Source organism: Phoca vitulina, unplaced genomic scaffold (assembly GCF_004348235.1).
Source record: "Phoca vitulina isolate PV1807 unplaced genomic scaffold, GSC_HSeal_1.0 scaffold1, whole genome shotgun sequence".
Lineage (NCBI taxonomy): Eukaryota > Metazoa > Chordata > Mammalia > Carnivora > Phocidae > Phoca > Phoca vitulina.
This window is the reverse complement of record NW_022589704.1, coordinates 44207727-44232727: the sequence shown is the minus strand read 5'-3', so window position 1 is coordinate 44232727 and position 25001 is coordinate 44207727. Positions and strand designations below refer to the sequence as shown.

General features: G+C 38.2%; 1 protein-coding gene across 1 annotated transcript in view; it reads left to right on the top strand.

Annotated features, from left to right (window-relative positions):
- ANKAR (ankyrin and armadillo repeat containing) overlaps positions 1-25001 on the top strand; it is a 75776-nt gene that overhangs the window by 6941 nt on the left and 43834 nt on the right. Inside the window, exons 3-7 of the mRNA XM_032406198.1 lie at positions 3465-3902; positions 13592-13755; positions 14396-14499; positions 18461-18641; positions 19802-20021. Coding sequence (XP_032262089.1) covers positions 3465-3902; positions 13592-13755; positions 14396-14499; positions 18461-18641; positions 19802-20021 — 1107 coding nt within the window. The remainder of the gene's footprint in view (positions 1-3464; positions 3903-13591; positions 13756-14395; positions 14500-18460; positions 18642-19801; positions 20022-25001) is intronic.

Below are 25001 nucleotides of genomic sequence, written 5' to 3'. Positions count from 1 at the left end.
ACTTGATCAGAGAACTGGGATCCAAGCCTTGTATTTGTAGCTATATGATGACAAGCTAACAGCAATAATTTCTAGATCATCACTCATATTTGGAGAAATGGCACTGCCATGACTGGGAGACTGGGTTCAAGCCTTGCAACTGACTAAGTCATTGCCTTAAACATTGTGCTAATGTGGATGTCCAAGGAACTTTGCAGGAGGCCAACTCTTTTTCTAGGAGGGCAGACAGCTGAGAATCAGTCTGGCCATATTAAACTTTCTTTACCTCTCCGATTTGCAATTTACAAAATGACCAACGAACACCACTTTTTTAAAAAACAGTAGCAACAGCTGTAAAGAACAGAGCACACCAAAATCTGGTCATATTATCCAGTTTTCTGTAGGGGATTTTATTTAATTAATTAATTTATTTATTTTAAGATTTTATTTATTTGACCAAGAGAGACACAGCGAGAGAAGGAACACAAGCAGGGGGAGTGGGAGAGGGAGAAGCAGGCTTCCTGGGGAGCAGGGAGCCCGATGCGGGGCTCGATCCCAGGACCCTGGGATCATAACCTGAGCCGAAGGCAGATGCTTAATGACTGAGCCACCCAGGCGTCCCATGTAGGAGATTTTAATTATGGAGGGTTTCTTGATCTGAGTAATTCTTGGATTCTTTGATTTATTACATTAGGTTTGTGGGATGAGGGGAAAGAAGGAAAACATATTCTTGTGATAGAAAAATGTGGAGGGGATGATTTTTAGTTAAAATACATACATATATATCTATATCTATCTATCATCTATCTATCTATCTATAAAATTCACAACTGGTAAAGTGAAATGATTTTTGTTGTTTTTCTTCATGCCTCTGCTCATTCCCTGTCCTTTATCTGTAATGGCTTCTCCCTGCCACTTCACCTCACTCTTCCACATTCTTCCCCAGGTTATTGCTACTCATTTCTCAGGACTTGATTCAGATACAGCCTCCGCTCTTCTATGCACACTGTATCATTTTTGTATTGAAATTACTGATTTCATCTGTCTCCCTTATTAGCCCTTAAGCTCCTCCTCAAGAGCAGAGAAAAGTAGGTCTTTTTCTTCTTTAAATTCCTCAGCACCTCATACTGTGCTTGACACAATGTAAACTTTCAATACATGTGGAAATTAAGCAGTTAATAACAAAGTGTGAGAGAAAAGGAATTGAAGGAGACTCTAGAGTTTCTAGTTTGAGGAACTGATAGAAAAATAGCATTAACCATGAAAGAAAGAAAGATGTGGGGGAGAGGAAGGATGAATTTAGTTTAGGAGTGTTTCTGTGACCTTCAGATAAAGATATGTATTAGGCATTGAGAAAGAATCGAGTTCAGGAGCAAAAGCAGGGCAGGAGATTAAGACTAAAAGAAATTAACATAGAGGTTTAAAACAATGGAGTCTTGTGTTTCCTCTTCTTCATCCTCCAAATTTAGTTATATCCAGTTTTTTTTATTAAATCCTTTCTCGTTTTTTTACTTTATTATGACTTTGTACATATGATTTGCATTACGTGTTGGGATCACATTTCCTTTCTTTAATAACTTTATTTTTGGGGACATGAACTGTGTCATTTAAAAAAATTAGCTAAGTTTTCCAATTCCATTTCCAACTCCTCTCAGTAAAGTCAAATATCAGGTGGTGCAGCAATTCCATTTTTTCCCTTAGAGATGTTTCTCTCCACACCTTCAGTCTCCTCTTTCTATCTAAACTGGCTGATTCTTTTCTAGGCACTTTCGGTTATGGCTTTCCAAAATCCTTTCCCCCATTCTCAGCCCTCCGCCACTCTGCCCCGCCCCGCTGCCTCCTCCACCCCTCGCCTCCCCTTCCCTCCCCTCCCTTCCCGCCTTTCCTCCTCCCCCTTCCTCTTCTTCCCCCTTCTCGTCTCCGCCCAAATTCAAGTCCCTGTTGTTTCACCTGAGAGGTTCTCCTCACCTGTGTGGAGATATTCGCAGTTTGTTCTCATTTAGGAGTGCGGCAGGAACAGGGCTTGCTCACTGGTACACTGCACTGTAGTGGGATCAGAAAGAAACCTTGTCCTTTCACTGGGAAGCCTCTCCCTAAATGCTCTATCTGTAGGTCTTTCCTCTTTGATCGATCTGTTTCCTGCAGTCTCCTGCCTGTTTGGAGGGCAAGTCCTGGGCCAGAGGAGGGGGAAGGGGCTTTGGATCTCTCTTCAGCGCGCAGACTCTCACTGTTCCCGGTTTTCAGCTCAGCTGCTCAAACCTTTTAGAAAAGAAGGGGAGGTGTTGTGCTCTCTGGGGAAGGCGATCTGGGGGTTTCACTGCACCTTAATCAGACTTTGAACCAATCTTTTCTGCTCCTCCCCCTCCTTTTCTTTTTTTTTTGTAATTCTAACGCTAGGACCGGTCCTCAGAGGTTCCACGTGCTTCCAATTTCTAAGCCTCCTCCTCCTCCCTCTCCTCCCCTTGTTGGAGGACCTAACACTAGGACCTGTCGGTCAGAGAGGTTCCACGTCCTTCCAATTTCCTGCCTTTCTATGGTGAGAAGAATTGACTTGCTGCCTATTGGCTCCAGCCACCTCAGGCTCCAAAGTTTTAGAGATGTCAGCAAATACTATGGCTTATGTTCAGATTCTTTTAGAAATACTTTAATACTTTTCAGAAATACTTTAATTTCTTAATTTAACTTTTGCAAAAGGGAAGTGAATCATAGTGACCATTTAAAAATCCAAGTGTATTCTGGCTTTTATTGTTTTTTTTTAATAGATTTGAGGAAGGACAAAAAGGAAAAAGAAAGGGAGGCACATTGATCTATCATTTGCACTTTTAAGGCACATATGTTACAGACTCCACATTTTCTATCAATACATATTTTATGATTCTATGCAGTTTTCTCAAGCTTAGATTAAGGGTAACATAAGTGTAACTGTCCTTAAGAAGACAATTTGACAAGGAAGTCCTTAATTTCATCATAAATAGGAAGAAAATGTAACAGGAAATTTGTCACTTAGAGTAAAATCAAGTTTTAATTCTTATTTATTTCATCACGATTAGTTAGCAGGAAAGTTCTCTATTGTATATGTTTAGCTTCTGATATCAGCAAAAACAAGAAATGTGTAATAGAAGGCTTGAAAAAGCAAATTATACTTTTAGCCAAGTGAAAAACTGAATCCCTGCTTAAAGGGAGATCACATTTTCTTGTTCTTCCATAGTTACCCTGATTAAATATGGGACTTACATGTGTTTCTTGCCTCCAAAGGGAATGGAAATCTATTCTAATTCTACAAGCTTTCATCTTCCTTTACTCTGCATGGTTACCACTCATCCACGTGCTTTTCATCTTTAACAAATTTTTTAGCATCTCATTATCCCTTTATTGTCACTTTAGTAGGATTTCAAGATGAAACCCGGTGTTCAATCTCCTCTATTTATACAGAAGCCAAGTATGATGTTTTCACTGTCTACATTTTTTTTTCTTTTACTGTTAAGGTCTGATTGATATTACGAAGGATCCAGACTTTAATGGAATCTATGATGAAGACATGAATGAAGATCCAACATATAACCCCAATGGCCCTGAAGAAAAAGCTGTTTTTATGAAATATGCTGAAAACATTATGCTAAAATTAACATTCAGTACCACACAAGTTCAACAGTATGAAAATGTTTTTATATTTGAAACAGCCTATTGGCTTACTAATGCTGTAAAATGTAATCAAGATCATCTTGATATTTGTACCTACCAGAGACTACAGCAAAGATTATATCTTCAGAAAAAGATTATTCAAAAACACTTTGAGAAGAAAAAAGAAATCAGAAGAGGGATAGGATACCTAAAGTTAATATGTTTTCTGACTCCCTTTCTACTGAGTTTAAAAAAGAAGATGAAAGTTCCATATTTAAGTAGTCTGCTTCCACCTTTTTCAGGTAAGTGTTTCAACAAAAATCAAATATAAAATAATTATATATATGTAATTTATTTTATTTTTTATTAACATATAATGTATGATTTGTTTCAGGGGTACAGGTCTGTGATTCATCAGTCTTACACAATTCACAGCATTCATCATAGCACATACCCTCCCCAGTGCCCATCACCCAGCCACCCCATCCCTCCCACCCCCCTCCACTCCAGCAACCCTCAGTTTGTTTCCTGAGATTAAGATTCTCTTATGGTTTGTCTCCCTCTCTGGTTTCATCTTGTTTCATTTTTCCCTCCCTTCCCATATGATCCACTGTCTTGTTTCTCAAATTCCTCATATCAGTGAGATCGTATGCTAATTGTCTTTCTCTGATTGACTTATTTCGCTTAGCATAACACCCTCTAGTTCCAACCACATTGTTGCAAATGGCAAGATTTCATTTTTTTGATGGCTGCATAATATTCCATTCTATATATATATACACCATTTCCTCTTTATCCATTCATCTGTTGATGGACATCATGGCTCTTTCCATAGTTTGGCTATTGTGGACATTGCTGCTATAAACATTGGGGTGCACGTGCCCCTTCAGATCACTACATTTAAATCTTTGGGGTAAATATCCAGTAGTGCAATTGCTGGGTCGTAGGGTAGCTATATTTTCAATTTTCTGAGGAACCTCCATACTGTTTTTCCAGAGTGGCTGCACCAGCTTGCATTCCCACCAACAGCGTAGGAGGGTTCCCCTTTCTCCGCATCCTCGCCAACATCTGTCATTTCCTGACTTGTTGATTTTAGCCATTCTGACTGCTGTGAGGTGGTATCTCATTGAGGTTTTGATTTGGATTTCCCTGATGCTGAGTGATGTTGAGCACTTTTACATGTGTCTGTTGGCCATTTGGATGTCTTCTTTGGAAAAATGTCTGTTCGTGTCTTCTGCCCATTTCTTGATTGGATTCTTTGTTCTTTGGGTGTTGAGTTGGATAAGTTCTTTATAGATTTGGATACTGGCCCTTTATCTGATATGTCATTTGCAAATCTCTTCTCCCATTCTGTCAGTTGTCTTTTGGTTTGTTGACTGTTTCCTTTGCTGTGCAAAAGCTTTTTATCTTGATGAAGTCCCAATAATTCATCTTTGCCCTTGCTTCCCTTGCCTTTGGCGATGTTTCTAGGAAGAAGTTGCTGCAGCTGAGGTCGAAGAGGTTGCTGCCTGTGTTCTCCTCAAGGATTTTGATGGATTCCTGTCTCACATTTAGGTCTTTCATCCATTTTGAGTCTATTTTTGTGTGTAGTGTAAGGAAAGGGTCCAGTTTCATTCTTCTGCATGTGGCTGTCCAATTTTCCCAACACCATTTGTTGAAGAGACTGTCTGTTTTCCATTGGACATTCTTTCCCGCTTTGTCGAAGATTATTTGACCATAGAGTTGAGGGTCCATTTCTAGGCTCTCTCTTCTGTTCCACTGATCTATGTGTCTGTTTTTGTGCCAGTACCATACTGTCTTGATGATGACACCTTTGTAATAGAGCTTGAAGTCCGGAATTGTGATGCCACCAGCTTTGCTTTTCTTTTTCAACATTCCTCTGGCTATTCGGGTTCTTTTCTGGTTCCACACAAATTTTATGGATTATTTGTTCCTTTTCTTTGAAAAAAGTTGATGGTATTTTGATAGGGATTGCATTAAATGTGTAGATTGCTCTAGGTAGCATAGACATTTTCGCAACATTTGTTCTTCCAATCTATGAGCATGGAATCTTTTTCCATTTCTTTGTGTCTTCCTCAATTTCTTTCATGAGTATTTTATAGTTTTCTGAGTACAGATTCTTTGCCACTTTGGTTAGATTTATTCCTAAGTATCTTATGGTTTTGGGTGCAATTGTAAATGAGATTGACTCCTTAATTTCTCTTTCTTCTGTCTTGTTGTTGGTGTATAGAAATGCAACTGATTTCTGTGCATTGATTTTATATCCTGCCACTTTACGGAATTCCTGTATGAGTTCTAGCAATTTTGGGGTGGAGTCTTTTGGGTTTTCCACGTAAAGTATCATATCATTTGCAAAGAGTGAGAGTTTGACTTGTTCTTTGCCGATTCAGATGTCTTTTATTTCTTTTTGTTGTCTGATTGCTGTGGCTAGGACTTCTAGTACTATGTTGAATAGCAGTGGTGGTAGTGGACATCCCTGCCATGTTCCTGACCTTATGGGAAAAGCTCTCAGTTTTTCCCCATTGAGAATGATATTTGCTGTGGGTTTTTCATAAGTGGCTTTTATAATATTGAGGTATGTACCCTCTATCCCTACATTGTGAATAGTTTTTTTTTATTATTATTATGTTATGTTAATCACCATACATCATTAGTTTTTGATGTAGTGTTCCATGATTCATTGTTTGTGTATAACACCCAGTGCTCCATCCAGAATGTGCCCTCTTTAATACCCATCACCAGGCTAACCCATTCTCCGACCCCCTCCCCTCTAGAACCCTCAGTTTGTTTTTCAGAGTCCATCGTCTCTCATGGTTCGTCTCCCCCTCCGATTTCCCCACCTTCATTCTTCCCCTCCTGCTATCTTCTTCTTTTTTTTTTTTTAACATATAATATATTATTTGTTTCAGAGGTATAAATCTGTGATTCAACAATCTTGCACAATTCACAGCGCTCACCATAGCACATACCCTCCCCAATGTCTATCACCCAGCCACCCCATCCCTCCCACCCCCCACCACTCCAGCAACCCTCAGTTTGTTTCCTGAGATTAAGAATTCCTCATATCAGCGAGGTCATATGATACATGTCTTTCTCTGATTGACTTATTTCGCTCAGCATAACACCCTCCAGTTCCATCCACGTCGCTGCAAATGGCAAGATTTCATTCGTTTTGATGGCTGCATAATATCCATTGTATATATATATACCACATCTTCTTTATCCATTCATCTGTCGATGGACATCTTGGCTCTTTCCACAGTTTGGCTATTGTGGACATTGCTGCTATAAACATCGGGGTGCATGTACCCCTTTGGGTCCCTACGTTTGTATCTTTGGGGTAAATACCCAGTAGTGCAATTGCTGGGTCATAGGGTAGCTCTATTTTCAACTTTTTGAGGAACCTCCATACTGTTTTCCAGAGTGGCTGCACCAGCTTGCATTCCCACCAACAGCCTACACTGTGAATAGTTTTAATCAAGAAAGGATGCTGTACTTTGTCAAATGCTTTTTCTGCATATGGTTCTTGTTCTTTCTTTTATTAATGTATCACATTGCTTGATTTGTGGATGTTGAACCAAACTTGCAGCCCAGGAATAAATCCCACTTGGTCGTGGTGAATAATCCTTTTAATGTACTGTTGGATCCTATTGGCTAGTATTTTGGTGAGATATTTTCCATTCATGTTCATCAGGGACATTGGTCTGTAATTCTCCTTTTTGATAGAGTCTTTGTCTGGTTTTGGGATCAAGGTAATGCTGGCCTCTTAAAATGAGTTAGGAAGTTTTCCTTCCATTTCTACTTTATGGAACAGTTTCAGAAGGATAGGTATTAATTCTTCTTTAAATGTTTGGTAGGGGGCCCCTGGGTGGCTCAGTCCTTAAGCATCTGCCTTTGGCTCAGGTCATGATCCCCGGGTCCTGGGATTGAGCCCCACATCGGGTTCCCTGCTCACGGGAAGCCTGCTTCACCCTCTCCTACTCCCCCTCCTTGTGTTCCCTCTCTTGCTGTGTCTCTCTCTGTCAAATAAATAAACAAAATCTTTAAAAATAAATAAATAAATGTTTGATAGAATTCCCCTGGGAAGCCATCTGGCCCTGGCCTCTTGTATGTTGGGAGATTTTTGGTTACTGCTTCAGTTTCCTTACTGGTTATGGATCTGTTCAGGTTTTCTATTTCTTCCTGGTTCAGTTTTGGTAGCTTATACATCTCTAGGAATGCATCCATTTCTTCCAGATTGTCTAATTTGCTGGCATATAGTTGCTCATCATATGTTCTTATAATTGTTTGTACGTCTTTGGTGTTGGTTGGGATCTCTCCTCTTTCATTCATGATTTTATTTATTTGGGTCCTTTCTCTTTTCTTTTTGATAAATCTGGCCAGGGGTTTATCAATCTTATTAATTCTTTCAGAGAACCAGCTCCTAGTTTCGTTGATCTGCTCTACTGTTCTTTTGGTTTCTATTTCATTGATTTCTGCTCTGATCTTTATTATTTCTCTTCTCCTGCTGGGTTTAGGCTTTATTTGTTTTTCTTTCTCCAGCTCCTTTAGGTGTAGGGTTAGGTTGTGTATTTGAGACCTTTCTTGTTTCTTGAGAAAGGCTTATAGTGCTATACACTTTCCTCTTAGGACCACCTTTGCTGTGTCCCAAAGATTTTGAACAGTTGTATTTTCGTTTTCATTTGTTTCCACGAATTTTTTAAATTCTTCTTTAATTTCCTGATTGACCCATTCATTCTTTAGTAGGATACTCTTTAGCCTCCATGTATTTGAGTTCTTTCCAACTTTCCTCTTGTGATTGAGTTCTAGTTTCAAAGCACTGTGGTCCGAAAATATGCAGGGAATGAACCCAAACTTTTGGTACCAGTTGAGACCTGATTTGTGACCCAGGATGTGATCTATTCTGGAGAATGTTCCATGTGCACTAGAGAAGAATGTCTATTCTGTTGCTTCGGGAAGAAATGTTCTGAATATATCTGTGAAGTCCATCTGGTCCAGTGTGTCATTTAAAGCCTTTATTTCCTGGTTGATCTTTTGCTTCGATGATCTGTCCATTTCAGTGAGGGGAGTGTTAAAGTCCCCTACTATTACTGTATTATTGTCAATGTATTTCTTTGATTTTTTGTTATTAATTTGCTTATATAATTGGCTGCTCCTGTGTTAGGGGCATAGATATTTATAATTGTTAGATCTTCTTGTTGGATAGACCCTTTAAGTAGGATATAGTGTCTTTCCTCATCTGTTATTATAGTCTTTGGTTTGAAATCTGATTTGTCTGATATAAGGATGGACAGCCCAGCTTTCTTTTGATGCCCATTAGCATGGTAAATTATTTTCCATCCCCTCACTTTCAATCTAAAGGTGTCTTTGGGTCTAAAATGAGTCTCTTGCAGACAGCATATCGATGGGTCTTGCTTTTTTATCCAATCTGATACCCTGTGTCTTTTGATTGGGGCATTTAGCCCATTTACATTCAGGATAACTATTGAAAGATATGAATTTAGTGCCATTGTATTGCCTGAAAGATATGAATTTAGTGCCACTGTATTGCCTGTAAGGTGACTGTTACTGTATATTGTGTCTGTTCCTTTCTGGTCTATGTTACTTTTAGGCTCTCTGTCTGCTTAGAGGACCCCTTTCAATATTTCTTGTAGGGCTGGTTTGGTGTTCACAAGTTCTTTTAGTTTTTGTTTGTCCTGGAAGCTTTTTTTCTCTCCTATTTTCGATGACAGCCTAGCTGGATATAGTATTCTTAGCTGCATATTTTTCTCGTTTAGTGTTCTGAATATATCATGCCAGTCCTTTCTGGCCTGCCAGGTCTCTGTGGATAGGTCTCCTGCCAATCTAATATTTCTACCATTGTAGGTTACAGACCTCTTGTCCTGAGCTGTTTTCAGGATTTTCTCTTTGTCTCTGAGACTTATAAGTTTTACTATTAGACGTTGGGGTGTTGACCTATTTTTATTGATTTTAAGGGGGTTCTCTGTGCCTCCTGGATTTTAATACCTGTTTCCTCCCCCAAATTAGGGAAGTTCTCTGCTATAATTTGCTCCAATATACCTTCTGCCCCTCTCTTTCTTTTTCTTCTTGGATCCCAATTACTCTAATATTGTTTCATCTTACGGTATCACTTATCTCTTGAATTCTTCCCTCATGATCCAGTAGTTGTTTATCTCTCTTTTTCCTCAGCTTCTTTATTCTCCATCATTTGGTCTTATATATCACTAATTCTCTCTTCTGCCTCGTTTATCCTAGCAGTTAGAACCTCCATTTTTTATTGTACCTCATTAATAACCTTTTTGATTTCGACTTGGTTAGATTTTAGTTCTTTTATTTCTCCAGAAAGGGATTCTCTAGTATCTTCTATGCTTTTTTCAAGCCCAGCTAGTATCTCTATAATCATCATTCTGAACGCTAGTTCCAACATCTTACTAATGTCCATATTGATTAGATCCCTGGCAGTCGGTACTGCCTCTTGTTCTTTTTTTTTTGAGGTGAGTTTTTCAGTTTTGTCATTTTGTCCAGAGAAGAATAGATGAATGAGAAAACAAAATGCTAAAAGGGTAACAATGACTCCAGAAAAATGTACACTAAAAAATCAGAAGAGACCCGAAACCAGGGGGAAAAGAAAGGAAAAAAAACAAAACAAAAAAGAATATGATCGGGCTGGTGAATAGAACAGAGCCACACACTAGATTTTGGGTGTATTTGGTTCCATTAGAAGAAACTGCCTCCCAAAATTTTAAAGAAAGATAAACATATATATACAAAAATAAGGGTAAATACGATGAAGGGATGGAATATGATTGTAAAGATGAAAATTTAAAAAGATTTTTAAAAAGGAATTGATAAGAACTTGGTTGAAAAAAGAAGGAAGAAAATTAAAAAAAAAAAAAAAGAGAATGTGATCAAGCAGGAGACTAGAACAAAGCCATACACTAGATTAAGGTATATTTTGATCTGTTAGAAGAAACTGTATCCCAAAATTTTAAAGAAAGAAAAACTCACATATATACAAAAAATAAGGTTAAATACAATGAAGGCATAGAATATGACTGTAAAAATGAAAATTAAAAAAGATTTTAGGGAGCCTGGGTGGCTCAGTTGTTAAGTGTCTGCCTTTGGCTCAGGTCATGATCCCAGGGTCCTGGGATTGAGCCCTGTATTGGGCTCCCTGCTCAGTGGGAAGCCTGCTTCTCCCTCTCCCACTCACCCTGCTTGTGTTCCCTCTCTCGCTGTCTCTCTCTGTCAAATAAATAAATAAAATCTTTTTTTAAAAAAACGATTTTAAAAAAGGAATTGATAAGATGTTGGTTGAAAAAGAAAAGAAGAAAAATTTTTAAAAAATAGGAAAAGTAAAAATAAAGAAAATTTTAAAAATTAACTTTGAAAGACTAAAGAATCATGGGGGAAAAGCCATGAATTCTATGTGCTATATTCCCCTAGCACTGGAGTTCTGCCGTTCTCATTGATTGGTAAACTTGGTCTTGGCTGGATGTTCTTGCTGATTTTTTGTGGAAGGGGCCTGTTGCTGTGGTTCCCAAATATCTTTGCCAGAGGCGGAATTGCCCCGCCCTTGCCAGGGCCAGGCTAAGTCATCTGCTCGGGTTTTTTTCTTGGGAGCTTTTGTTCCCTGCAAGCTTTCTGCACAGATTTGGAGGACAAGAATGAAAATGGTGGCCTCCCAATCTCCGCCCAGAGAAGCCAAGAACTCGGGGCCCCACTCCTCAGTGAGCCCCCAGAGAAAAGCAGTCCTGTCTCCCCATTCTCTGGCTGCACTCTGTGCTCACCTGGCGTATGACCGAGCATTTCTATCTCTGGTGCATGACCCTCTGTGAAGTCTCCAAACCCAGCAGAGCCCTGTGGTGCACTCCTGTGCCGCCCCTCCCGGGGGAGGAAGGGGAGTCTCCCCAGATCTGCCGCTTGTTGGGTCCCTGCTGGAAGAGCAGTGGCCTGACTGTGCCGCGGATCACAGTTTATGGCAACCCCGAGCTGAGAGCCCGCGCCTCAGCTCTGTCTCTGTAGCCAGCTTCCCCACTCTGATACCTGGGAACTCTGCCGCACTCAGGCACCCCTGGTCTTTCTGTGACCCAAGGGTCCCGAGACCACACTGTCCCAGCAAGGGTTCCACCCCCCGCTTAGCCACTGGAGCAACGTCCCTCAGTGGACCCGACTTCTAAAAGTTCCGATTTTGTGCTCCACTGCTCTATCACTTGCCAGAAGCGGCTGATGGAGGCTCCCTCCCCGCCATGGTCTAACTTCCTGAATATCGCTTCAGATTCACTTCTCCGCACATCCTACTTTTCAGAAAGTGGTCGGTTTTCTGTTCATAGAATTGCTGCTATTCTTTTCTTCAATCTCCTGTTGAGTTTGTAGGTGTTCAGAATGGTTTGATAACTATCTAGCTGAATTCCTGGGACCAGACGAAATTTAGGTCTCCTACTTCTCCGCCATCTTCGGATAAATCTAAATTTATATTTAAATTCAATTTTGCTTGTAGTAGGTGAGTCCAGGCATATAACCTTGTTGTAGCCTATTATGAAACAAAACAAAACAAAACAAAACAAAACAAAAAATTTAATGTCTCCAAGGTAGTTAAAAATATTTCCTATATGTACATAGTACTTGGTATATGTTTATACCAATTATAAGAGCTATTAGAAGACTTAAAACAAATTTTGAGAAAAATAAGGAAATATGCCATGCTCATGATGGGACATATGATACACTATGAATGTATCATATCTGATCTATAAACCTATAAATTCAGTGCACTTCTATGCAAAATCCCTATTGTGTTTTTTATGAAAGTTTATAAATTGATTCTGAAATTAATATGGAGCAGTAAAGGATCATGAATGGTGTTAAATTTCTGAAAAAGAAATGAAAATATATTTCAAAACTCTACTAGTGTGTTAGCACTGTTTACACAAATAAGCCAATGTAAGAGAATAGAGAGCTGAAATAGGACCATACTTACATGGAATTTGACAGGCATGTAGTGCAAACTATTCCCTGCACCCAGATTAGCACACAATTTATATATTTTCATTGGTGCCCAAACATGTAGGCTTATTATGATGGGCTTTCTATTCAGGTGGCAAATTTTCAGTAGAAATTTTGCAAATCATTTAATGAAAATTTGTATCATAAGCATTCAAATGGTGAAAATTATTACACTTATCTGTGAACTACTTAAAAATGGGCTCATGACCATTCTTATCCTGGGGTGGAGGTAAGAGGGCAGGTGTATGGAACTAAGAGGCCCTTCATTAAAGAGAATGTTAGCTATATCTGTAATGTTTTATTACTTAGATTATTGGAAGCAAATATGACTAAATGTTAATGGTTCCAGGTGGTGATATTAGGGTGTTATATTATTCCTTGTACTTTTCTGTACCTTTTACACTTCTCAAAATACGTTATATGCTTTACATTGATGAAACCATATTCTGCTAAGAATTCAAAATATTGGACAAACCTAATCATTACTGGAGTTTTAGAAAATTATTTTTCTAAAATAAATGTTATATGTGTGGTTTTATTACTTTCCAAAAAAGTGAGCTGGTTATTTTTGTCAGTGAGTGATACCCACCTATTTCTTTTTAATGTCTTTTTTTGCCTGAACCAGCTCAGTTTAAGTTTTTGTTTATTTAGCCCAAGATTCTCTGAGGCATAGTTTCAAATATTTTCTAACAAGGGGGGTAAGATATTAGTCTTGAACTCACACATAGAAATCAATAAGTAGAATAATGGTTTGACTATTCCCTTGAAATGTCTATACAATGAAACTAAAATGTATGCTATAAATATATTTTCATGTTTAAAATATATACTAAGGCCATGATTTTAGAGACTATAATTGCCAAGATTTTCTTTAATGTGGATTTTTTTTCGCTTGGTTTACGTAAATAAGAATCTAGATCTTCAAAATATGATTGTGTATGTGTTGTTTTCACTTTTAAATTAAAGTTTGTTTTCATTTTTGGAGATGACAAGGTCAAGACAGAGCGAGAATTGCCTCCATTTATTTATGGACGAGATTTTAAATGCCAGCATTTTCACTACAAAGAGGATCAATATTTTCATGTTCATGGAGGAATTGAATTTGATATCAGCACACCTTCAATTGAGAATGCTTTGGAAGATTTTAAGGTTTAAATTATTATTGTTTCTGAAATGGTTTGTCATTTCACAACTCTTTTATCTTATTCTCCATCCAGAAAGAGTCTCTGTTGGTACGGGCACTAGGCCAGTCTCCAAATGATTATCTTCCTAACTCACTAATCTTTTCGTACATTATGTAACATACATGAATTAAGTGCAACTATATCAGAGGTATGTTAGGTGTCAGAGATGAAATGACAAATAAGCTAGGTACAACTATCCTCACAGAATTTATAGACCTCTAATGGACCATATGTGCCCTAAAATAGTTAATCAAAGAGTATAGTAGAAATCCTTCAACATTCACTACATAGTCTTCCATTTTCCTTGAAGATTAGTGTTAGAAAAGAGATCCTCTAGAGTTTAGCAACAATAATTTAATCTAGAATTTAATATAAACATAACGTTTGAATTATCATTGCTTTCCTATCTTCTTTACACTATTTTTCTTTTGTATTTTTTCCTCACTCCTGAAGTAGGAATTGGATACATGCGGTTATCATTAGGGTCTGGTGGGATATTATATTAAAAACATATCATTTACAAGTATAAAATTTCATCTAAAAGAAGCCATAATTGTTTAGACTTGTTTAAAGATATGTTTTTAGTAACATAACTCATATTTTAGAACAATTTAGAAAAAATACGGGATTGTGCTGCTGATGCATTTGTAGAAGATTCAGGATACAAAGAACATTACTCAATACCAGTCATGGAACTTAATGGAAAAAGGTAAGGAACTTTCAGTAATTATTCACAGTAGCCACAACTTGTTGAAAGTTAGGAGAAAACAAGGAAAGTGTCAAAATGCAAAGGTTAACTTAATACCTCAGCATAGAGATCCTAGAAAAATAACCCCCATGAATAAAATACAGACTCAACAAACTATTAAATAGTGTATTTATTTCTTCATGCTCTTTGGTACATTCTGTATAATAATCCTTATAGATGGTGATTAGTTCTTATAACTATCACTGTGATTACACAGGGATGGAGGTGAGGATCAAATCCTGTGGACCTACTGAAAAGCAGTGCACTCAGCACAAAGCCCTTTAGTTCCATAAAGAATATGATTTAAAATCCTCTTTCTCTGCTGGGTCTTGTTATGCCTGTCATCTTTTGAAGCTGGATGTTTCTCTAAGTTTTGCTAGGGTCTTTTATGAATTATGTTCTTGGATTTTCATATCTTGGACACTGAAGTTTGGAAATATGGAAAGTAGAGCTAGGGGCATTATTATTAGAAGGTAGAGACTTGAGATTTAAAAGTATATAGGAGAGGTTTTTTGGTTTTGTTTTTTGTTTTTTTAAGGCATGGAAGTGGTTTAGAGAACAGGACCAAGTCTAGAACTCTGGAGAATAGCAGCTTTTAAATGGGGTGGGGAGAAGCAGAGGAGAGAGAGCAAAGGAGACTGAGAAGGAATGATACAGGGAGGAGGACCAAGAAAGTATGATAGCATGGAAGCCAAATGGGGAGAATTTTTAAAATATGGAAATAGTTAAACCATCAAATTCAACAGAGAAAAAGGGCAAGTAAACTTAAGACTAAAGAGAGCACTCAGTTTGACAATGACTTGGTAAGAGAATTAGTTCTGGTAATAGGCTGTGTGTAATGAGCTGGGTAAAGTTGGGGAGAGTTCATAGGATATGAAGAAGTAAAGACAAAGGTTGTAAATTTTTCTCAAGATGCATGGCAATGGGGAAAATACCAGAAACAAGGCAGAGGGAGCAGGATACACAATGAAACGTGGCTCTTTCCATTAATACTGCCTGAATGCTCACATGGTACTCGAGATGAAGTCAAAGACCATGTGGCTAGTGACCTCCATGATTTGAGAGGGAATTAAGTAATAGATCTCATGCCTCTAGAATGGACAGTTAGTGTGCATCTTCCTGGAGGAGGAAATCTCTTGCTCAGGGATCCAGCACCTGTTGACATACTCCCTGTATAACCCTTGCCAAGCTAAATAGTATCCTGGAAGCACCTCCGAATAATGCTTTATTTTCCCAGGTTGTAGTGTCTGGCTGGACACTAATGACCCTGGGATGCAAGGAATCAGGTGAGATGAAAGCTGTGCTTGGTGAGAGGTGGTTGTGGATGAAGAAGCATGGCTGGCATAAGCACACTGCCCCTGAACTATAAGGGATCCAGTCATATTGTTGCAATGGGATGCCATAGTGGAATTAGTTCTCTAGTTTCTGACTAATGCACAACATCTGGTCATCAGTGTTGGTGAACTGTAGTTAGTTGGATTTGAATTTACAGGCTTTCAAAATCAGCAGGAGTTGTTTCCCAGACCCAGCCAGCATGGAGTAAAAGTAAAAACCACAAGTGGAATACTAATCAGTATTTTCCTGGTTCCTGTACCAATTACTAGAGAACTTTCAGTTTCATAGTAGCCACCCCCACATAGTTATTCCTAGGACTCTCATATGCTCCTGGATCAGCTCTCAGGTACTCTAAGATTTCTTCAGTCTCCTTCTTTCCTGTCTGAGCTCTCTCTGATGATCCACTGCTGGGCTCCAGGCACTCCACGGGCCCCATGAAGGCAGCTCAGCACTAATGCCATTACATTAGTGATGCTCTTGCTCCTGGTTGGGGATCTGGTGTCACCTCTGGGGCTGGCTCCTCCTCATGCCTGCTAAACAGCATACATCAACTGTGAGACATGTTGAAGCCCATCCAATGAAGCAAGGAGAATTTCTTTCCTAATTTTACTGGTTTCAAGGAAGTGCTGCCTTGAACCCCTAACAATTTGGTGCAAAAACAACGTTTTTAGTCATTTTCCTAACAGTTGTTCTTTTCTGTGTTGTAGGGATCATTCTATGTTGGTGCGGGACCAGAGAATAATCTGAATGATTGAAAACATGCCATCTTAAAATCTCCCCTTTTTGATTTTAAGGGCATTGTTATTGGACTGAGCTTATGTATCTTGATATTCTCTTTCCTCAGAATGGTTTATCTCCTGAGACAACCCTGGTCCCTTACGAAAATAGGATCAGTTCCACTGGCCCTCCAGGCATGCCTGGAAACATCGAAGTCCTAGATTGATTTGGGTTCAGGTTGGGTTCTTCTACCATACCAGAATCAAAAAGTAGGGACCGCAGTCAGGTACTCAGGATTTGACCACCCATAAAACTACAAGACCTCATGAATTATTTATTAAGGTGACAATGACCGGAGCAAAAAGATTAATTTATTCCAGTACTAAAATGTCCTATTTAGGGGAGAGCATACCAGCATTGTGATACTGTTGTGGATATTAGGGGGCAGGTCAGAAATCAACTTAATATGCCAGTGGTATATCAGGGAAATGTGGTGCTGGAAGCTCCTCAGAAGCTGGGTGCCGATTCCCAGGCAGAATAATATGAAGGGAGTTATTTTAAAAGTGAGGCTCCCTTATAGTCCCTGCTGATGACTACACATAAGGTTTTGAGTAAGAACAGTGGTATGTCATTATGCAGTACTTGGATGAGGGCTCCCTCATGGCACTGGCCATCTGGGCTTCCTGTGCTCCCAATATCATCTCTCTGTGGGCCAGTGCAGGTTGTGTATCCAGCCTTGGGTGGGGGCGTCCGCAGAATTCTGTGGCAGAGACTTTCTCAGGGTATAGCCACCTTTACCACCTCTTGCTTCTTCAGTTTCTAGGTAGGATAGCCCCCTGCTGATTCTAGCTGCTTGATTTGTATTGGATAAGTAAATTGAATTTCTAGAAGAAATCAACCCACATTCCCCTGGTGTTTGTTAAATTTATAAGTCTGTTTCATTGCCTCAGCAGTGATCTAAGAGTACATCACTGAGTACCAGGGCCCCAGGTGTAGTCAGCAGCTTCTGACCCCATAACAATTTACCACAGCGAGAGCCAGCTCCCTGGAGAAGTCCATAAAAAGAAGAGGTTGTAGGCACTGGGACTGTATGATGTGGTGCTGGGCCACTCGAAGACCAAAGGATATCCTCAGTGTGATCCCCTATGCCCACATCTGTGGAGGCAGAATTATGGGACTTGGGGTATCTGTCTGTGGTGTCTACTCTTAGCAGTGTGTATGACACCAAAGAAAGGTGAGCTGTCTTCTTCTAGAAATTTAGTTTAGTCGTCCACTGTAAATCAGGCATCTAGGTATGATTCGTACAGCTCCTTAAGGCCCTGGAACCTATCACTACCGTGATTTGAAGGCCTTCAAATCTGAGTAAGATTCAGAATATCTATTCCTCGATTCTAGTAAGTTAGTCAAGGCCCCATCCATGAAGGTGGCACCTCCACAAGTCGGGGCCCACAGGAAATGTGATAAGTCCCGCCACTTGGACTGGCACTGTATCTGCAAGGTGTGGGTGAAGACAGCCTTTAGTTTATATTTTTGTGGTCTAGTTTCCTTTGAGGAGGAGAGGATGGTGCATGGGAAGAATGACAACCTCAAATAAATGCGAACAGGTCCTCAAATATGCCTCCATCCCTGCAGAAGTCTATTATATTCAGAAAACTGGGATGGAAGTCAAGGTCAAGGAGGAGAGGATATTAGCCTCCGACCAGTTCATAACATAGTATTTCCCTAAGACCTTCTTTTTCAATCAAGTACAATTTAAACTACAGTTTTATATTTAATTATTATAGAAGAATACAGTTTAGTCAGTATAGAAAAAAGTACCAAATTACTTCCAAGTCAGAAAGATTTATCTTTTTTCTTTATATTTTAATAGCTACTATGTGATCTGTTTTGAACTTGAAACTTACTATCATCAACTATATAAGACAAAGTGGTGGGGAGCCATAAATGAAGTCGTGAACAATCTGAAACCGAAAAGACTTCCACTAACAGATGCCCAATTACATGAACAATTTAAGAAAAAATTTGGTTTCAAAAAAGCTATGAAATGCAAGGTATTTCAGTAATTATCACATAATTTAGTGTAGGAAACTATTATAGATAATATGTTATAGATAAGTCTATGTCTCAAATTTTTATCTTAGGGATAAACATTAGGTTAAATAAAGCTTTCAATATGAAATAAAAATTCCACATTTTAGCAGCTTAGATGCTATATAATTCTGGATTATAAATTTCTGGTGTGGTTACAGAATAATCTGTTAATGAACTGGATTGTGACCAGTCTTCATAATGGCTAATATTTATTGAGTGCTTATTTTGTGTGCCAGGCACTTTATAAATCCTTTTAAGAAACTTGTTCAAGGTACTAGTACTTTGTTATCATTCCTGTGTTACAAATGAGAAATTTGAGGTGCAGCGAGTTCAGGCTCTTCCCCAAATCACACAGCTGGTAAATGGCAGTCAGGCTTCAGTCCTGGGGACCAAACCTGAGGAACAAACCTGTCATCCTGAATCAAATCGCTATATCTGTTTCAACAAGCCTTCATGTACAGCTTCTGGAACTGATAAGTGGTGAGCTCACCCATTTCAATGGATACACTGGCCTTTATTTACCATGTATTCATCTCAGTGTCCATACATTTAACATTTTAATAACCTGTTCATTTAATTTTAAAATATTAAGTAGCAAATGTCTCAAGGAAGAGTGTACTGTTTTTACCTCTCTGTTTTGAGACCTAGAGCAAAGAGGACAAATTGTATCTCTGTAACTATATATATTTCCTAGATTTCTAAATTAGATTGTTCTTAAATCAGAAAAAGAACCCAGTGATCTCCGTTTGTTTAAGTAGTTCAGAAAGAAAATCATCTATTCTGTTTTAATTGTCTCCAAAGAAGGATCTACAACTTCTCCTTAAAAAAAGAGGGAGAAAAAAACTTCCCAAAAATATTTTTTAAAGTTCTCAATGTTTCTTTATAGTTCTAATAACTTTAATCTTTGTCCAGTGAGACACTATCCACATGGATCTTGTGAAAATTCTACTGTAACTGAGCACCAATCCTGTGATTATATTAATATATTTATTAATGATGTTATATATTAACATTACATTTATTATAAATATATTAATATATATTTATTGTCCTTTTTTTCCTTAAGCTAAACTTTAAGTATATTTTGAAAAATTTATTCTGGCCCTCTTAATAATTTTAGAGCATCCCATTTGGTATGAAGTCTGCTGTTGAAAGAGGATTATCTGCTGTTTTCCATACATTTAGCCGTAAAACCTCAAGCTCGACGATCAATGTTTCAGATGAAGCAGGTTATGCTATTTTCCATCACGCTGCTCTACACAACAGAGTTGCTATTATATGTCAACTGTGCAATGCTAACTTCAATGTCAACCAGAGACGCTTTATTATGTTTAGCCAAGGTACCATAAAGTTTTTAAAATTTAAACTGTTTTTCTTTTACTTATTACCCCTATTCAGAATTAAGAATGCATGTTGATTTTTTTTTTAAGATTTTATTTATTTATTTGAGAGAGAGAATGAGATAGAGAGAGCATGAGAGGGAGGAGGGTCAGAGGGAGAAGCAGACTCCCTGCTGAGCAGGGAGCCTGACACGGGACTTGATCCCGGGACTCCAGGATCATGACCTGAGCTGAAGGCAGTTGCTTAACCAACTGAGCCACCCAGGCGCCCCAAGAATCCATGTTGATTTTAGAGCAAGATTAAAATTTGGTGTTGGGACCTAGAGCAAAGTTGAGGTTTTTGTTTCCCTTATTTCAGAGGGGCTCCTTTTAGTTTTCTAAGTATATCACTTACTGATCTCCTATATAGTATTATTTATTTGTTTATTGTGTCTCCTTCACTTGAATATAAGCTCCTTAAAGGCAGTGATTTGGTTTACTTTGTTTGCCATGATATTCGAGTGCCTAGAAAAAAGCCTCAGGAAATAGTTGTTGGATGAATGCAGGGTAGCATTTGGTAATTACTGGGATAATTAATATACAGTGATGTACTATAGAAATTCAGAGAAAAGGTAGATAAATGGAGAACCCAGCCGGACATCCATTTCTTATCCCAGAGTTCTCAACCGGGAAATAGTATATTCACAATACATAAACATAAATTATAATTCATAACAAAAAATTCATCCATAATTTTTTTAGGTTAATGGCCCCTTTAAGGCTAATTTAGTTTTGACTTTAAAAAGCCATTTTTCCTGATTATTAGGTATGCATACCTATATGTGTATTCAGTGGAATAAATTTAACCAGTATAAAAATGATAACGTTGAAAATGAAAGCAGAAGTCCTCCATAACTGAAGAGGGAAATAGAGATAAAATATCAGAAATAGCTGATACAACAATATTGGCAATAAGAAACGATGATTTTATATTTTAGCTAGCTATCTTAAAAAGTTGTGTTAAATTTTCACACACCAAAACAAAATGTTCTGCTTTAATCCTATTGACTACTAATAAATTCTGTACTCTTACCAGTGTGATTAAAATGTTTTGATATTAAGATGCTTCTATTATTTGATTAACATGGAGCACAAACTCAGTTAAATTTAAATGTAATGAGTACTCTGTTATTTATTTATTTATTTATTTTTAAATTTATTTATTTATTTTAAAGATTTTATTTATTTATCCATAAGAGACAGAGAGGCAGAGGGAGAAGCAGGCTCCCTGCTAAGCAGGGAGCCCGATGCGGGACTTGATCCCAGGACTCTGGGATCATGACCTGAGCCGAAGGCAGACGCTTAACCATCTGAACCACGCAGGCGCCCAGTACTCTGTTATTTAAAGATGTGTTCTGTTTTAAACCTTTTTTGGTGTGAAAAAAATCTTTGGTAAATTGAAGTCTCTCGTTCATCTTGTGACTACTTGATTTCCGTTTGCTAAGAATTGGATAGATTTTGAAGTATGGGAAATGTATGACTCTACCTGCAATGTCTATGCATTATGACTTTACAACACAGAACTGCCCCAACTGTCAGTTTTGATCAGACATTTGAGAGGCAGCGCCCCAGGCTGCTCTGCCATGATGTCGGGGCATGCACCATGCCCAGATGGCTTGACCAAAGCTTAAACTCAGTCCTGTTTGATGTAATCCTGCCTTTGGTATCCAAACATAGCCATTTTGTTCTTATTCATATGAGTTTATTTTGACTAACTCAGGAAACTGCTGTACATTAATAATCATACTTCTCTGTGTATTCCCCTTTAAAACAGAGTCATCAAAAATGGACACGAGAAAAGAAAGAAATGGTAAGACATAAGTAAATATTTGGTGCATTTGAAAAGGTTATTGTATATATTAAAACTCTCCTTATAGCATATAATCTCCAAAATGTTGTCACATGAAAATGTCATATAGTGATGTTTTGTCTGTATTTTGAGGTATACATTTTTTTCTACCCATGGTCATTTATTTATATTCCTCTTAAGTCTTGGGGTTTTTTTCTTTTTTCTTCTTTTTACTGTGGAATTTGCAGTTACCTGTACTTATTTTTATAAAATCAGGCCCCAAAGTCATTTTTATGTCTTAATAAATAAATAAATAAATGCAGCTAATATTATTTAGATATGCTGCCATCTAGTGACATTAAAAATCTGTGAGGTCTGAGGAATGAGGCATTCTTGACTGAGGTGAGAGATTTGACCTAAGTATTGAATACAGAGAATCATGAAAAATTTTGAAGGCTGTATCTTCTATATCTAAGAGACTATGCCTTCATACTCTGTATGGGATAATTCAAGGAGGGTTTTTTTTTTTTTCAGGTTTTAGTCATATTTAGTTGATCAGTGACCACCAACTTCAGTTTGGTTTGTTTATCCCCAGAATACAGTCAGCAACACAGTGGACCCGACGTGAAAGTGGTGAATCATAGCATGATTTAGCCGTTCTTCCAACTCAGGAATTTAACATCTTTTTTTAATTCCAGTATAATTAATGTACAGTTTTATATTAGTTTCAGGTGTATAATATAGTGATTCAACAATTCTGTACATTACTCAGTGCTCATCATGACAAGTGTGCTCTTTAATCCCCTTTGCCTACTTCACCCATCCCCCACCTACCTCCCCTCTGGTAACCACCTCCTCCCTGGTTTGTTCTGAATGTTTGTCTGTTTTTTTGTCTCGTTTTTTCTTTGGTTGTTTAGTTTCTTAAATTCCACATGTGAGTGAAATTATATGGTATTTGTGTTTTTCTGAGCGACTTATTACACTTAGTATTATATCCTCTGGATCCATCCATGTTGTTGCAAATGGCAAGATTTCATTCCATTTTATGGCTGAGTAATATTCCATTATATATATACATACCACATATTCTTTACCCATTCACCTATCGATGGACACTTGGGCTGCTTCCATATTTTGACTATTGTAAATAATGCTGCAATAAACATAGAGGTACATGTATCCTTTTGAATTAGTGTTTTTTAATTCTTTGGGCAAATACCCCGTAGTGTAATAACTGTATCATATGGTAATTCTATTTTTAATTTTTTGAGGAATGTTTCCATACTGTTTTTCACAATGGCTGCACCAGTTTGGATTCCCACCAACAGTGCATGAGGATTCCTTTTTCTCCACCTCCTTACCAACACTCATTGTTTCTTGTGTTTTTTATTTTAGCCATTCTGATAGGTGTGAGTGATATCTCATTGTGGTTTTGATTTGTATTTCCATGATAATGAATTATGTTGAGCATCTTTTCATGTGTCTGTTGGCCATCTGGATGTCTTCTTTAGAGAAATGTCTGTTCGTGTCTTCTGCCCATTTTTAAATTAGCTTATTTGTTTTTTGAGTGTAGAGTTTTATAAGTTCTTTATATATTTTGGATATTAACCCCTTATCAGATATATCACTTACAAATATCTTCTCCCATTCAGTAGGTTGCCTTTTAGTTTTGTTTATTGTTTCCTTCACTGTGCAGAAGCTCTTTATTTTGATGTAGTCCCAATAACTTATTTTTTGCTTTTGTCACCCTTGCCTCAGGAGACATACCTAGAAAGGTGTTGTTATGGCTGATGTCAGAGAAATTACTGCCCATGCTCTCTTCTAGGATTTTTATCGTTTCAGGTCTCACATTTAGGTCTATGATACATTTTGAGTTTATTTTTGTGTGTGGTGAAAAAAAGTGGCCCAGTTTCATTCTTCTGCATGTAGATGTCCAGTTTTCCCAACACCATTTATTGAAGAGACTGTCACATTGCATCTTCTTGCCAAGGAGAGTTTATTTTTAAAGAAACCATTTGCAAAGACCTGAGTCTAGTGGGGGAGGGCAGCAGTTATTCAAACCAGACATCTTCCATTGGTGGAGGAATGCAACTAACCTGAGATGATCTTAGAGATGATAAGCGTGCTGACCTCATTCTCCTCCCTTCTCCAATCTCCTGCCCGCGATCCCCATTGGCAGACACCGACAGAAAGCCAAAGGACAGGGATTGCAAATTCTGCAGGGTGGGGAGTAAAGGGTGGGGGGGCATGGAGTTTATCTGGCCCACCCACCCTGTAGGAATTTGCAGTTGAGTAACAATGGTGTGCTTCCTGCATTATTGCTTACTTTTTTCATTTTCTAAGTATCACTTATCCCTACCTTATATGATATTATCTCTCTATTGTGTCTCCCTCACTTGAATAAGCTCCAATAAAGGGCAAGGATTTGGTTCACTTTGCCATGATATTCTAGTGCCCAGAAGAAAGCCTGGCATTAGTAAGTGATTAGGAAATAGTTGTTAAATGAATATATGAATGGATGGATGCAGGGTAGCATATGACAATCACTGGCGGAATTAATAGAGTCATGTAATACAGATATTAGGAAAAAAGGAATAAATATGGCTTTCAGGTCCCAATAGAGCATCTATTCCCTCGACCAGGGTTCTCAGAGAATAGTTTCTTCAGACTACATAAACCCCTCCAGAACTTCCCTAATTCTAGCATGTCTTAGGCCAGTGTTTCTCATCCTTGTAGCACTGTTGACATTGTGGGCTGGATAATTCTTTGTTGTGGGGCACTTTCCTGTGCACTATAGAATGTGTAGTATTTTTTTTACCTGTGTTGTTTTTTTATTTTTTATTTTTTAAATTTTTTTAAGATTTTATTTATTTATTTGTCTGATGAGAGAGCACAAGCAGGGGGAGTGGCAGGCAGAGGGCAGGGCTCAATCCCAGGACCTCGGGATCATGACCTGAACCGAAGGCAGACGCTTAACTGACTGAGCCACTCAGGTGCCCAATTAAGCACACTTTAAAGTAGTAAGAGGGGGATATAAGAATAGTACTCCTGCCCTCAGGTTGTGCTGAAATTTTTTGAAGAAGAAGAAGAAGAAGGGGGAGAAGAGAGGGAGAGAGCAGGTAGGGACGCTTGTGTGGGTTTTTAAAAAAAAC